This window comes from Rhipicephalus microplus, chromosome X (genome assembly GCF_043290135.1).
Source record: "Rhipicephalus microplus isolate Deutch F79 chromosome X, USDA_Rmic, whole genome shotgun sequence".
NCBI lineage: Eukaryota > Metazoa > Arthropoda > Arachnida > Ixodida > Ixodidae > Rhipicephalus > Rhipicephalus microplus.
In genome coordinates this window covers 127,440,485-127,456,735 of record NC_134710.1, presented here as the reverse complement: position 1 = coordinate 127,456,735, position 16,251 = coordinate 127,440,485, and the positions used below count along the sequence as shown (strand labels likewise).

General features: G+C 45.4%; 1 protein-coding gene across 1 annotated transcript in view; it reads right to left on the bottom strand.

Annotated features, from left to right (window-relative positions):
- LOC119185831 (uncharacterized) overlaps nucleotides 1-16,251 on the bottom strand; it is a 59,505-nt gene that overhangs the window by 20,823 nt on the left and 22,431 nt on the right. Inside the window, exons 10-14 of the mRNA XM_075877643.1 lie at nucleotides 13,995-14,109; nucleotides 13,649-13,930; nucleotides 13,418-13,552; nucleotides 13,220-13,342; nucleotides 13,065-13,153 (exon numbers count right to left, since the gene is read on the bottom strand). Of these exons, the coding sequence (XP_075733758.1) occupies nucleotides 13,065-13,153; nucleotides 13,220-13,342; nucleotides 13,418-13,552; nucleotides 13,649-13,930; nucleotides 13,995-14,109 (744 nt within the window). The remainder of the gene's footprint in view (nucleotides 1-13,064; nucleotides 13,154-13,219; nucleotides 13,343-13,417; nucleotides 13,553-13,648; nucleotides 13,931-13,994; nucleotides 14,110-16,251) is intronic.

The following is a 16,251-nucleotide window of genomic DNA, read 5'->3' as shown; positions in this document are numbered from 1 at the left end:
AAAGCCCTGCAACGCGTCACCTGAAGCTGACCTAAGTGTCAGAAAAGACTCTCGTCGGTTTGAGCCCCTTCGCATTCGGCACGCCCGGTGTCCTTGGCAGCCATGAGTTTCGTGGCGCCCATCGTAACCTCGTCGGCGGTGCGCCGAATCTGTAACGCCTCTATTTCTATGCTGTACATAAACCTTCCCTTAACTTACTGTCGTCTCGTCCGCTCGTCTACCAGCTCTGCGCAGAAGCAGTCGCGAACTTAGTAACCTACGCTACCAAATGGCTGGTGACAGTGTCGGCGGAGTTCGAAGCAGTGGCGCCTTCGGGACTGTGTTGGCGTCCCGTCTTCGTAACAGTGGTTGGCAGCTGCGGGATCAGCCGGCGTCCGGTAGTTAAGAAGGGGAATGAGTTCCAGTATGCTAAGAAGGAGAATGAGTCACACGTTGGCTTTGCGTTTCGTCTTAAAGCTGATTTAATTGAATGGCTCAAGGGCAAAGGTGTTTATGACGATTGCGATAAAGTGGTGGAATGCATTGCGTTGGAGCGATTCTACCGCTGGATCGAGGAAGATGTCAAGCTTTGGCTGCAGGACAAACTTGGTGGTACAGCTAAACAAGGTGGCAGAGTTAGCTGAGGAGTATTATACTTGCCAAAAGTTGCATAGCAGGGCAGTGTGCGTTGAAAAAGATGAAAGGAAAGAGGGCTTTTTAAAGAAACCTGATCAACAAAAACCCGCTCTGCACCGTAATTTCAAGAAGGACCCGTCTCTTACAAAGGACACTGTAGGGGAAGGGCAAACGGAAGCGAAGAAATCGAGTATGGTTCCTAAACAACGCACTGATACCACATGGGCGTTTGAATCATGGAAGCCGCTAAACTGCTACAACTGCAAAAAGGAAGGGCACATTGCGATAAACTCTAAGCAAAAGTTTGCTTTCGCAACAATCCGAAAATCGGAAAACAACATGCGGTTGTTGGAGCAGTATCTCCAAGAAATTAGTGTGAATGGGAAAACGTGTCGAGCCCTTCGAGACTCAGCGGCAACTATGGACGTTGTCCATCCTTTGATGGTGTCTCCAGATGACTTTACAGGAGAATGCACGTGGATCAGGCAAGTCGCCAAGGAGCAGAGTGCTTGCTTACAAATCGCTATGGTTGTCATTGAAGGCCCGTTCGGTAAGCTTCGCAACGAAGCGGCTGTGTCTGCCACGCTTCCCGATCGTTTTTCTTATCTATTTTCTAATAACTCAGAGCAGCTTCTCGAAGGGCAGGGTAAATCGTTTTTCTCTAACTTGGCGTACATGGCCCTCACGTGATCGCAAGCGTGGAAGCTTTCGCAGGAACTTGATCTTGTTCAATCTGGCGAAGCACCAAGTGGAAAAGCTGCTGGTCTGTGTGACCTTGGCGGAGGTCGATGGAACCTCAGACAGGAAATCCTCCATGCGAGTCATTCGAGCAGTCACTCGAGCGGCCCGTAGCCGAAGCGACTGGCGCGGTCTGTGTCGGCGGAGGAGACGACATGACACCATTCAGTCAGAGCGAGAGGGGTGCAACGCTTTCACCTATTGCGGAAAGTTGGAGTGAGCTGTCGAGGGTTGATCGAGAAACGCTCAATCGAGAGCAGCGTGAAGACCTCTCGATTAAAGCGCTAATGGAAAGCATAAACTTGGAAAAAAAGAAAAAGAATGTTTCCTTTTTTGAGAAAGCAGGGCTCCTGTATCGGAGCTACACAAATGTGCAAGGTCACAAGTATGAGCAGCTCTTGGTGGCACAAAAGTATCGTTGCCAACTATTGGAACTGGCGCATAAAAACGCGTGGGCAGGGCATCTCGGCATAAAAAAGACCAAGGCTAGAGTTTCCCTTGAGTTTTATTGGCCGAAATGCTGGATAGATATCGAAGACTTTGTACGCTCATGCGACACTTGTCAGACAGCGGGGAAATCCACGAACAAGTGGAAGACACCCATGAAGCTAGTGCCAATTATCACAGAACCTTTTCAGTGCCTAGTAATTGATATCGTCGGACCATTGCCAGAGTCAAGGCAAGGTTGTTGGTACATCCTGACGGCCCTCTGTGTAGCCACAAAATTTCTGGAAGCGATACCACTTAAGGAGCTCAATTCCCCTCATGTCATGGACACACTGCGATCTATATTTGCATGCGTCGAATTTCCTTCTGAAATCCAATGCGACAATGGTAGTGTCTTCACCAGCTGCCTTACCTCTACCTTTTTGAATAAATGTGGAATAAAAGTAGTGCACACCTCGATCCATCACTCGCAATCTAATCTGGTAGAGCGTATGCATTCCGTTCTTAAACGGATACTGAGAGCTCTTTGCTACGAGCACAAATGCGCCTGGGAAGAGTGTATTCCTCCCGCTATGTTTGCTTTGACATCAGCTCCTCATGAGAGCACTGCCTTTAGCCCTGCAGAGCTTGTGTATGGCAGGAGTTTGAGAACACCATTGCTACGCGAGTCCTGGGAGGGATTCGATGAGGACCCTAATGTAGTTGCGTACATTCTAGACCTTCTTAGACCTCCTTCTGAGGCTTGGAAAAACGAAAGATCTTGTGGTAGGCCACATGAAAGCTGCACAAGTGTTGTCGAAGGAGTACTATGACAAATCAGCGAAGAAGCGCGCTTTTGAAGCAGGTAGTCAGGTAACGCTGCTGCGACCGTCCAAAAAGAACAAGCTTGAGGTTCATTGGGAAGGGCCCGCCAAAGTAATTTCGAAGCTTTCTGATACCAATTATGAAGTGAAATTAGAAAGGCGGCTGAACAAAACTTACCAGAGTAACTTAATGAAACCATACGTTCAAAGTCAAGAGCTCGCAACTCTGCTGTTGGATGCTTCAGAGGAAGAGGGAGCAGAAATTTTGAGTTCTAGTGATGTAATCGAAAGGGGATCGGAGGTAATCTTGGAGCAGTTGAACCTAGAGCCTAGGTGAAGTGAAGTCCAGAAGGAGGACTTGAGAAGGATTGTTTCCGAGTTTGAAGACATGTTTTTGGACCGTCGTGTTTTCTGGATGGTCCGAAAACACCTGATTGAACACGATATCGAGCTAACTTGTGAGGAGCCAATTCGTAGCAAGCCGCATCGTTGTTCCCCTGTGCAACAGCTAGCCTGTTATGTCTTCGGTTCGAGTTTTGTAGTCGAAACGGGCCACTGTCCTCTAACCTGGTTAAATAACATGTCGCCTAAATGTGGCTGGTTACTGAGGTGGAGCATGATACTACAACAGCACAAATTTGACGTTCGCTACAAAAAAGGAAAGCTAAATGCTAATGCAGACGCATTGAGCCGTGCGTTTTAGTTAGTACCTTCTCCACCTTTCGGTCTTTCGCTGGCCAGTCGGGGCAAAACTTTGTCTTCATCACGGCCTTAGTTGAGCGCTTTCGTCCAGAGTGATCTCAATGGGTCAACCTTATGTTGTATTTTATTTCGATACGTTGTTGTAGGTGTAAAAACTTGAGTTCTCATTTTAAGAGTCTTGTGTCCCATATGTGCCTCTTGATATAGAGGAAACGAAATTCCGATAGACACGTAGCTAGGTATATGGTGTACTATACTTTGTCTGGTGTTCTGTCGGGTGACCGAGGGCACTTGCTTGTGTCGTGTGTTGTCTGTTGTTGAACCGTTCTTGACAAGTTGCAGAACCATCGACCAGTGCCGAGACCAAATATCGTCAAAAGAGACGAGCGAAGCTGGCCGGCAAGTTGTGGCGACAAGCCAGTAGAGCTGAGATCCGTCCTCAAGAATGGGATGTGTTCACGGAATGGAGTTTGGAGCTGCTCCCCATGACCCTGGAGGCGAACCTGGAGGGACCTGGCGGAAGAGCGCGCCCAACATCCGAGCCACGTGGAAGCAGCTCGTCTTTCCCGCGCATTTTCTGGCGGCGGGGGTGCTGTTACGCCTGCAAGTCCACGTCGAACGTCAATGCCTCTGAAAAAGGCAATCTGTGTCAAGGCCAGCAATCGAGCCCGCCTGACGCGATCAACTCAACGACGTCATCAAGCGGCGGCGGCGGTCTGTCATGCAACGCACTGCGAGCTCCCTCAGCCCGTTGAAGCAATCGCCGCCTTCCATTCTGGCGAGTCTTACGCAATGTGTGGCAACATCCTTCGTCCTTGGTGCAACCATGCGCAGCGGCGGGCCCTATTAGAGGATTCTGACAGCACGGCCAGCGGCTCTTCTGGTTGGACATTTGGTTTATCAAAAGATCCACCCGGTGCCTATAAAAAAAAAGCCCTGCAGGGCGTCGCCAGCTGCTGACCTAAGGGTCAGAGAAGCCTCTCAACGGTTCGAGCCCCTTCGCAGTAGGCGCGCTCGGTGTCCTTGGCAGCGGCGAGTTTCGTGGCACCCATCGTAACCTCGTCGGCGGTGCACCTCGTAACAGCGTGCGAGAGAAGGCATTTCGGCTCTTCGAGTCCCTAAACTGTCAGCCCCAGTGCCGAATTCGTAACGCCTCTATTTCTGTGCTATACATAAACCTTCCTTTAACTCACCGTCGTCTCGGACGCTCGTCTAGCAGCTCTGCACAGAAGCAGTCGCGAGCCGAGAAACCTACGCTACCAAACGGTTGGTGACAGTGTCGGCGGAGTTCGGAGCAGTGGTGCCTTCGGGACCGTGTTGGCGTCACGTCTTCGTAACAGTACTTCAGAATGTGGTACTGATTTGATGTACTGCAAGCATATCTCAGATAAAAATAAACATGTTTGTCAGTTTCCAGGAACTAGTAGTGTTCTGTTTCTAAAATTACCCAGCAAAGCAGCCCTCAGCAGAAAAAGAAATTCAATACAGCTTTCCAAACAAGAACACACTATAATCAAGTGCTTCACAGAGATGTTGGCGATAGAATCATCAAGAAGAGGCTCCAATGTGTTTCATGTTACGTGGCTGCTTGTTGGACTACCTCTCAATGACATCCTAATCGAACGGCATTAAATCTAAAAAACAAGTTAGCTACAGTTTCAAGGTAATGTGGTTGTGGAAGTTTTCGGCCAGCCATTCATGGGCAACAAGGGTGATATGTGGATGAGAGTGAAATATTGTTGAGGTACAAAAGGACACACTAACAATAATAATTTTCGGTTTTTATGTCACTAAATGATGATACTGTTATGAAGGCCACTGTAGTAGAGGGCTCTTGAAATTTTGGCGAACTGGTATTCTTTAATGTGCACCTATATTTAAGTATGCCGGCCTATAGTATTTCGTCTCCATCGAAATGCAGACACTGCAACTGGAATTCAGTCTCGCAAACTTCGTGTCAGTAGTTCAATACCTTAACCACTAGATCACCTCCGTGAGTTCTTTTGACACATCTAGTTTCTAAGGCTACACAATGCCATAAAGCACCTCCACGTGCATAGCCAAATCAACAAGGAAGTCTTGTTCAAAGAATCGTATGTGGCATGGAATCGCCCTCATTGGTGATCACAGCTAACACCACCGCCGACAATTGAAATTTTCCGTGCATTACTGTTCGCACCAAATCAGGGCTTGAGTAAAGTCACATGCAGTTTCTGCTAGCTTTCAAAGTTCTTTTCAATAAAATTATAGAGCATTACGTTATACTCAGGGTGCTTCAGTTTGCTCAGCAACTGCTTGGACCAAAGCAGACCATTTTGCCAAGTTTTACCATACATGAATTGGCCTTTCTTTGTGACTTCGGAATGATATGTCAAGTACTCATTCACAGAAAGTCAGACTGTTGACTCTGCAATCTGGAGCTCTTTTGCAATGGTTCTGATTGGAATTCCTGGGTTCACAATGGCTAGCAGATGGTGGACAAAATCAGCAGATCTAATCGCAGTCTCTATTTCTTCCTCTTTTTTCACAAATGTCAATTCCACCTAAAAGGACTTAAGTTTATGGTTTTTTGTTTCACTTTGTTTTTACAAATGAGAACAGGACAAAGACACAACGGTAAAGGATGGCCCACGAGATATGTTGCTTATCATTTAAACCTCACAAACAAAAAGATGATCTGAAACGTGGCGATTTCCGAGTCTCTCGTGTCGGAGACAAAGACAACTAGCACTGAATGATGGTTTATTTCCTGCATAAAGCCACATGCTGTCATCACCTAAGCATCACCTAATATATGTGGCAATATATTCAAAGCTACATGCCTACATAAATCTAGCAATGCTGCAAGCATTTGTGGTGACACTGAATAGTGTGATCAAAGAGTCCACACACACAGTGTAATGTAGGCACATATTGCAATTCACTACATGTATTTGGTGACATCGTGTGGAATATTTCACCAAAAAATGAATCCTGAGCAGCAGTTATAACAAATGCATCCCCGAATTCGCAGCAGGTATACACTGCCTCTACTTTTTAACAATATGATGTTTCAAGCACTGAAGCGCGAAAATAATCAACTCTTTCGTTACCATGCCTATTCAAATCAATCACCTGTGATCGACGCTTCGGATTGGAAATCAGCATGTAAAATTTGTTTCCCGTGCACCCAGCATTTTCTAGTAGTTAGTCCAGCCACTCAACTTTCAGAATCAATTTGAACTTGCCTGTTTGGGCAACATAGTGATTTCAGACAGATCTTTGCATGAACCAATGTGCGTGTATTGTTGAAAAACTGTACTAGGCTGGCGAACTTGACAAAAGTGCATGCCCCTCGTGATTATACAGCAGTAACATCGAAGTTCAATAATGAAAGGAACCCTTACACGCCAAAAATCGATTTGAAGTGTCAGCTTTGCAATTTGATATTGTTTAACAATAGTAAATGCCTAAAATTTATGCCAGCTATTCAATAGACAGCTGTTGCTTTAAGTCAGGGAAAATTTATTCTACAAAAAATACTTCCGATGGTCTGCCGCATGTTTAAAGTGTCGAGATGGCCTTCTCAGCCAGTTTCCAGCAGCTTTGGTTTTGCTTGTATCGTTACATCTGACACAAGGTTGCATATAGTGTCACTAGTCGCTCCTATGGCGTAGTCGTCACGCGCGCATGGGTGCGCACTGCAAAAGACATGCACTACTTGAAACTGGTTTGCAACCCCACCAGAATTGACTGAGGACGAGCTTCGAGTTCGATGATGACAGCACCTCAGCTTCAAATTTTATGGAGACGATGTTTACCGTTAGCCTGAGACAGCCACAGCCGTTCACGGGTTTTTGTTTACATCCTCAAGTTGTCGCCTCCCCTGCAAGTGCGTATAGCTTCTGACCTTTGTGCACAATCTTATAGCTACTTTGGTTATGTGCGTGGTCCACACTTCACTGGGGCACAGTGTGTTGGTCCTGACTGCAGAGCTTCTGCTGAAGAAAAAAGGCCCTCGGAGCACATCTTGGCCCTGACTACGGAGCAGTGCGAGACGTTTTAGAACTGCACATGACATTGTCCTTTCTTAATACGATTTGCACGAAAATTCAAAGAAATATGCTTGGATGCATATATAGTAACCCCAACCTATGCAGAGTGACATGGCTCATGGAAATAGGTGACGCTAGACGAAATAGTGAAGTTCATTCGATATCTCATTTATAGAGGGATTATTCAGATCACGGGTATCCATCTATATTGGAACTATATTGGGTATCCATCTGTAGTTTCCAGGTGTGCTGTGACCCAACAGTGGGTCACACGTCTGTGCAGGTTTCATTCACTCTATAGAGATGGCATTATTACCTTCAAGGCTGGCATTTGGCATGTTTGTTTGAAAGATACAAAGCTATTTTTTTGCCTTTTTCACATAAACTGAAACGCAAAGTGACCAGAACCAGGAAACGCACACACGTTTCCTCTGTGTTGTGCTTCTGCACCTGTAAAAGGCAAAATGATCAGTTAGTTGCGCTAAAAATCTTGAGGAGCAGCAAGAAGAATGCACGCACGTATTTGAATGAAGTGTATTTAAAACTGCGACAAAACAGTGGCAAGCAACACAGTATAGAAATAAGCCGCCACATCCCTTTTTCAAAATAAAAGAAAATATGTGTCATCCCAAATCCTATGCAGCAAAATTTATTTTTTGGATGCACTTTCAAGCCTTAGACCGGAGCACATGACACAGAGTGCTCAAGCATGGGCAGCGCCTCCTCTATTTTTTTCAGTGCCGGGGCGAAGGAGCGAAGTACAATGGGAAGCAGCCGTCCGCTTTAGTGCGGCGTTCAGCCATAATGTGCTGCTACCGGAATAGAGTCGCTGCCGCGTTGCCGCTCGCTGAAACGCAGGTGGGATCTGCATTCGCAGCTCTTTTATGGTCGAGTTTTCAGTTGTATTTGCACTGATTGAAGTATAAACAAAATTTTTGTAAGCAGAAACAGTGAAGCACTCATCGCACTTCACAACAAGTCCTTTTTGAAGGCATGTTCTGTTCATGGCTATTGCTGTCGAGGCACGCGCTCGCGCGTCGTCTACTCCGCCGATATGAAAGCATGGTCAAGTGATGCTCGTAAAATTGTTCTTTCATCATTATGCTCGCTAGTCTGATAGTGTGTTTTTAAGTGTTTATGAGTCAATTTTTGAAAGACCTGTTTCCCAGTAGCTAATACCGAAAGCTTGGGTGTTTAAGAGCACAGGTGTACGGTGACATCTATTGGCCTAGTAGACTACATGCAAGCGTGGAGTGCATGCCTTAAATAGCACGAAATAAAATGTAACACTGCTTCCATGTAGGTACATGATCTCAAGTTCCCTGCGCAAATCTTTTGTCATGTACATTTGTTGCCACACAGAAGCAAAAAGTGGTGCGTCAGAAAACCAGGTACTTCACCAAGCGATTGTATCGTTTCATAGACTAAAGCAGCTTTATCATGATGACATGAAAAACAAACAAAAACAGGTAGTTCTTCTGCGCACTTCTTGTAACACTGCCCGATATATGTGAACAAATGCTGTTGAGTTCGTCACGCTGTTGACCTTGAGCAAATGTTAGACGCGGGCAAAAATGCAGCCTGCCATCAGTGCTGTCACTTAATAACGTGAGGCTTTGCGAACATGCACAGAGATATCAATCCCAAAATAAAGATAAGGGGAAAGCCTTACATGCCTCATCAAATGTGGAAATATATCGTGTGTGTCGGCAACGTTCACACGAGTGATGCGAAAAATCATCACGATGCGCTGTCGTCAACGTATGACTTCACAGTTCGCAAAAATTTGTCTTCATTAAAGTGTCTCAATTACATCTTGAAGTTACCTTATATGACGACACATGATGACATCATCACTTAGCATGATCATTTTGCACTGCCATCATCATCAGTGGGTCGATAACAGAGTCAATGCAACACCACGTAAGGTAAAAAAAAAAAAACCTTTCGGAGGGGGCGGGGAGTAACAATACACTGACTAAAGAAAAAATAAGTAGAACATTTCTTTTGCCTTCAATTCATTTTAGGTAAATGCATAGGGTACCCTGTGAGCTTTTGTTTTCAAGAGCAATGCACGGCAAGTCATGGTTTACATTGATTGCACCATTTGAACGGTGAAAAATAAAATTATTGTGGAAGCAAACCCCACGTGCCATTCAAGCGCATGCGAATCTTGCAGTTTCGCCTACTTAGAGCTGCCGTTTTTATTTCTATCTCTGAAGTCCTCATGCTGGAAATGGGAGCTACATACTTTTGTATAGTTCGAAGTTGTATTAGGCAACTGTCATGAGTAGGAGCCCCTCGAAGACAAAGACGACATGGAAGTTCAGAGAAGATAGGAAAAGGCGCGAGCACGCGCACTGTACAGCGAGGCCCGAGGCGCGTGACCCCAGCGGCCATCGGCGCGCGAGCAGCAACGAGCTGGGATGGTCGACCTGGGCTTGGGAGAAGGTCGCATCGCCAGCTAGCGTACTGGCGACGGGAGCGTCAGGACAGCCCGGGATTCCGTGACTATTGGTGAGCCTGCCAGGATCAAATTTGGCCCAGTCACTGATTATTGGTTGTTGCGGTGATGGATTGGTACAAAGTTTTAACGGTTGTTCAAGAGCAAAAGCTAAGTAATATAGAGAGTTTAAAGTTAATTGAACAAAACGCACTCAGGAAAAGCGGGAGTTAATGAGGAAGGAGCACCAGGCCAAACTTGAGGCAAAACGCGCAGAAGTGCAAGAAATATATGCGAGAGAAAGGCAGGCGCTAGAGCGGCAACTGCGATTGGCACAAGCCACAGGTAGACCGAAAGAATAAACGCACACAGAGAAGTCATCAGCAGAAATTAGTGTGTGCGGTGTTCCCTGTTATGCTTCCGTTGAGCGTAAGGTTAGCGAGCAGGAGTTTAATGCCAGCGAGACAGGTCATGTGAGCGATGAGTTGCAGAGAAAGGGATTAGATGTTGCATAGAGTTGCAGTAAGGCAATGATAGGAGTAGAAGACATGGATACTGTAGAACAGTGCACGGAGAAAGCAAATGCAACTAAGCTCGGTAGCAAAGAGACAGTGAGCAGAGTTGCAGTAAGGCAATGGTTAGAGTAGAAGACGTGGATACTGTAGAACAGTGCACGGAGGAAGTGAACGCAACCAAGCTAGGTAGCAAAGAGGCAGTGAGCAGATGCTCGGGGTTGGGCAGGCATATTGAAAGAAAAAGCACGACGCATTCATGAAAGATAATAATGCCGGAGGGTTCGAGAAAGAATGAGATGCTTTTTACGTGCATTGTAAAACGCATAAATGTAAGAGAAAATGAGACAGCTGTAGACGCAGAGAGAACCGGTCAGGGTTACCAGGACGCAAGTAGAGTGGTGCAAAATTTGCAGATGCATGAGACGAAAGAAAACCACTCAGAAAGCGCTAAAGCTATGCCTTGATCATCAGGCAGAAAAACTAGTGAGGAAAAGAGCCGACGTAGCGAGAGTCAGGACGCTACGTACGACAGCTGATTCAAGGAGGCATCGCAGTAAAAGGAACAGAGGCATTAGCTGTGTCGAGCGTCTAGAACCATGGGGCGCGAGTAGACATAAGAAGAAACTAAAAAACACGTAGAACGTGAAAAAGTGCAGATTGAAGTGTGTTGTCTAAAACTTGTGATTGCTTTCATGGAAAACAGATGGTCTTCTGGAATGTGTTTGAAGTAGGTCGACAGATGACTTTATTTGAAGGTGAATTTTGTACACAATGAGTTAGACAACATTGTGAACAGTGAGTGTTACACTCTTGTGGTAGCTAAATTTTCGAGTGTAGTCAATAGTGTTTTGGACGATAGAATAATGAACTTGCCAAACAGTGTAGTGTTGGATGAAGTGCTTGCAAAAGTGTTTTTTGGTGACCACTGTGAAGTGAAAGTTACCTTAAAGTGAACACTTGGCAAGCGAAGGCATCTACAAGATCAAGAAAGAGAGGCAAGCAGTTTTTTGAGAAAAAAACTCTTGAAGAAGGTGGCAAATGTCATAAAAAGGAGCCCTTCGGAGACAAAGACGACGAGGAAGTTCAGAGAAGATTGTAAAAAGTGCGAGCAGGCTCACCGTACAGCGAGGCCCGAGGTGCTAACCCCAGCGGCGATCGGCGCGCGAGCAGCAACGAGCTGGGATTGTCGACGTGGGCTTGGCAGAAGGTCGCATCGCCACCAAACGCAGTGGCAACGGGAGCGACAGAACAGTGACTCGACAATCTGTGACGCGGCTGTCCTGAGAAGACTGAGACCTCGACACGTTTCGAAGGAGGCTGCTCAGGATGCAGTAGCTGCTTACAGCAAGCACCGACGTATCTGGCACAAGCCCCCTCCGAGGCCAACCGACGAAGACAGTCCCCGAATGGCCACGTTAGCATACAGCAATAGGTATCGCCTGCGGCCACTAGGCCTAACCTAGGAGGCCTCCGCCACATCAACACCGACATCAGGCGACGACGACGACGACGACGGGCGACCAGGTCGGCAACAGCAGTAGCGACAACTTTCGTAGAGAACGTCGAGATCCTCGACAGATACCAGAAACAACCAATCAAAAAATTGACGTCAATATGATCAGCGTGACCGATCCCGGACATTGACGAGCTGCGAATTGGCTTGGTAACTATGAGGCTAAAGATGCCTGATGTTGACTAGGACGATTTAGCGTGTAGCGTGGTGGGAATGTAAGCTTAGTGAGGCTTAGTTTGCATTTTTAGGGCAGTTTAGTCTGTATGGGGGTTTGTTTGTGGGTTAATTTTAATTTAGTTTGGAGTTATTACTAGTTGTTTTGTACATTTTTTGTATATATTTTTTAGTGAGTGTTTATTAAATGGGTGTTGTTAACGGAGTGATGTCTCAGTTTATCGCCCACAGTAGCAGCCTGTAACTTGCGACAGTGACAATTGTCCCGCCTGATCGCAGAGAGCCACCTCCCCCGTACATTAGAGGCAGCTGGTATTTCATGAAATGAAAGCCCATCAGTGTTGTTTTTTTTTCCTTCAATTGGCACAGCGGTACGCAACAACACGACATGTCGGGACACTCGAAGCACATGGTTGCGCAAGGTTGAAATATAGAATAAATCACGAATACCATCAAAATTAACAGCATTATTGCATTATTCCCACCGCCATCACGGCCAGATGGACTGCATTCGGGATAAGTACCAGTTAAAATCTGCGAGAAGCGCGAATGCACTTAAATTCCGATAGAAACACGAATTCAGGAGATTAGCAATAGACGTGGCCGTTTAGCGCCAGCATACCGTAGCCTACGCGCGCGCTCGATGGCCGGAGGAAAGCGTTCGCCCGGGTACTTAAAAATATACAGGCGGCGCTGGCATAGATCACCAGTCATTCACACCGCACGCAGCATAAAAAAGTTTGCAGTGAGTGCACTGTTGGTTACCGGTGGATCCTGTTATCTAACATCAGAAAAGTATTCTTCTGGCCATTTTTAACTTCTAGCAACCAGAATCGTACCTCTGTGATCTAAGTGTGGTGAAGTTACCGCATCCACAAGCAGAGGCCTACTCATAACATCGCACCCACACAGGAGAAGCACAAGCCGTGAACCACCAATGACCCACAACGCAGTGAAGTCGTTAAGAAGGTCTTCACCAGTTTTCGTAAATAACACACCATATATATCACCACAAAAACAAAACAGCTTTAAAATATGCACAACCCATGCATAATTACAGCAAAAGTTTGCCACACTTACCACAGCATGAACAGGGTGGAGTGGATTTCGTTTGGGACGTCCAGATTCCTCAAATAGTTTAGCTATCTCAGCAGCTGATATGGTAAGCTCTAGAAATTAATGAATACAAGTGAAAGAATGACTTATTTCAATGACACTGTAAGATGACAACTTACCCTTGAGACCAGGACAACCACCTGCATTGGAGAGAGTGCAATTTTCACTGGATGCTGAGCTCTTGAGTGACTCAGAAACAAGAAACCGCCTTTCAGGCCAGTCAGAAGGATCACCAAGAGATGCTACAACAAGATATAGTGTATATGTGCACAAAATAGTAAACAGAGAATAAACATTGGTGAACAAAAGATTCTAACCATATGTCATGTCGTCAGGTGAACTCAAACAAGACTCTTCAGCAGAATCAGTCGCCCGATCAGACTCCACACTCTTCAATACATCAAGAGATTTTTCAAGCTCTTCTACATCCTCGCGGAAGCTTTCATCACTAGCTGAAGGAAAAAAATGTTTGCAGTGAGATTGGTAGTGGTACAAACCAAAGAAACAGTAGGGGAGAAGGAGAGTGAATATGAGAATCTGAGCTTTACCAATAATGTCCCCGACCGAAGCAAGGCTAAGTGAATCGTCGTCTTGCAGAGAATCAAGAATTCTGTCAGTGCAAACAAGTGGTATTTCTTGCATCAGCTCAGATGTAGCACTTCCAACTGCAGGTGGCAAGGATGCACTCTCCTGGCCAGAATGGAGGCATGTCTCTGGGAAAGGAGGTGTTTTCCGCAAGGGGTAGACAATGTTCATGTTGTCAGCTGCCATTAATATAAAGTGCAAGTGGCCACTTGGTTCCTGATGGCACTGGTCTCCCACTGAAGCAGCTGCAAATTTAATACGAGTTAATCTTAACAATCAAACAGAAAAAAAAAAGAGAGGAATACTCACACTGACATGGCTTTTCCATCAGTAGATTATGCTGCCAATCTGTGCTAGAGGACGTTGATGGTTTTGCTTTCATGTCAACATCATCCCAGTATGACAGTCGGAGAATCACGCAGGACTAGTCAATAAAAATGAAAAAAAAAAGAGTGTGTGCTGAGCAACAGGCTTCATGTTTGGACATAGTCACTTTAAAGCAAATGTTATCATTACTCAGAAATACTTGTTCCAGGCATATAACCAGGGATGGGGGGAGCTAGGTTTCCTTCCCCAAAATTCAGATTGAGGAGGCTGTTTTACAAAGAATAATAAAAATAGGTCGTTTTTAAAATTATCAACAGGTGCTGCCCCCCTGCCCCTTTTTTGCCTTCAAAAAAATCGAAAAAATTTCTGGATACAGGCCTAACCCATTCCATATGCTAAGTCTCTTGATCTGCTATGGGCCTGTAGTAAACCACTGCATGGTGGGCAGCTACTTGGGCTCCAAATGCACCCACTACATGAGGCTAACAGTAACAAAATTTTATAAAAGGCCTAGTTCCAAATACTATAGATATAAAAGTGCATTCATGCAAACTTTTTGTTTGAAATATGAGTGGTAGAATCACGAAAAGCATAGCAATAGCTACTAGTATTACCGAAGCTAAAAAAACAACAACAAGCATTTCCGGTAAATGACATGTGAAGAGAGCATGACCTAAAACACTTGGCTCCCTAGTAAGACCTCACACAAAAAGGGGCAGTAAAACATCTTGCAGGCAGCACTACTACACTAACGTAATAGTGACAACCATCACATGCTTGAATCATCTGCTTAGATGCTCTTTAAAGCTTGCTAAAAAAAAGGTACGCCACAATGATCCTTGCGGCCTTGCCAAGATTTATTTAGTGGTATACACTACTCACTCAATGAATTTAGTCAAGAAAATTTCTGTCCCACTTGGCTGTTAATGAGGTATGGCAAGATAAATTGACTAAAGAACAGATGTTTGTATTTCATTCCTAATATATTATACACACTCTGGAGAGCGACACCAGAGTCCTTTAAGGCCATGAAATTTTGCCACCACACTATGGAGCAGCTTCACACGCTACCCAAGGCTGTCACAACGTGATGAAACTTTGCCAAAAAGAGCATTGTTCATGTGATGAAACCCTTGTTTGGCATGACATGAGCTGATGGTTGCGGTGTTCCCTGTGCACCCACTATGTTATTTCTTGAATCAGCTGAAGTGTGTGAGTGGAACGACACTGCCGAACACGTTTTGTGCGATGACGAGCCGTTCCTTTACAAGAAGACAACCAAAAGGCATGTCTAGTTTCCTGAGTAACAAGGAGAGCAGTGTGGGATATGAATGTGGGCCCAACTGCTGCTAGACCATCATGATTCCAACTTTGAAGAACGTGCATGCATATGTTCATGGAGGACATTGATGCCACCACAGACACTGTTGCTGCCTGCTATTCCAATTTCAATTTTCTAAATCTTGCGCAAAAGTGGCACTGCATTGGCAAAAAATTTATAGCTGGCACAATAACTCTGTTTAATTTTCTTGGACATTATACAAATCCATTCTACGTAAGCAGCCCAGAAAATCGAACAGCCGTGATCTGGGCAACAGCCCAGATGTTTGCCTATTTTTACAAGTGACACTACTCGGGCATTGTTGCGTTTGCAAAACGTCTAAAGCACAAAAACATGATAAGTGAAACCTATTAAAACGTCAGGACTAACGTCTCACGCCAAGCAACCACGGTGGCCGCACTTTGCTCGGGGAATAAAAAGAGTACTTTAGATTCATTTACACATTCAATGATTAAAAATCTAAAATTTTCAATTCACTATGCCTCAAAATATTATAATAATAATGGTGCTTTAAATCCAGAATTTTTGTGTCTTTTTAGCCGAAACCACCGTGAGCAGCACATTGTGAGCGGCTACTCCTTTTGCCGGAGGGCTCATTGCAGGTCTTAGGACACACTCAGACACTCGTTTACACGTGTTGTGCGTTTAAAGCGACCATCTTGCAAGTTTAAAAAGCTCGATGACTGAAGCTATCCCATACACAGCGACAGCAGTGTCCGCATCCCCTCTCAAGCACAGCTGTGCCTCTGATAACGGCCGCTGGCTTTATATGAAACGGAGGTCACAGTTTTGTTACAATAAGTAGTAGCAACAAAAGCACTCAAAGACATTAAAAAAATGGTGCAAAAACTGCGCCTCCCGACAGCCACAAGGATGCTGTTTTCCATGATCTATTCT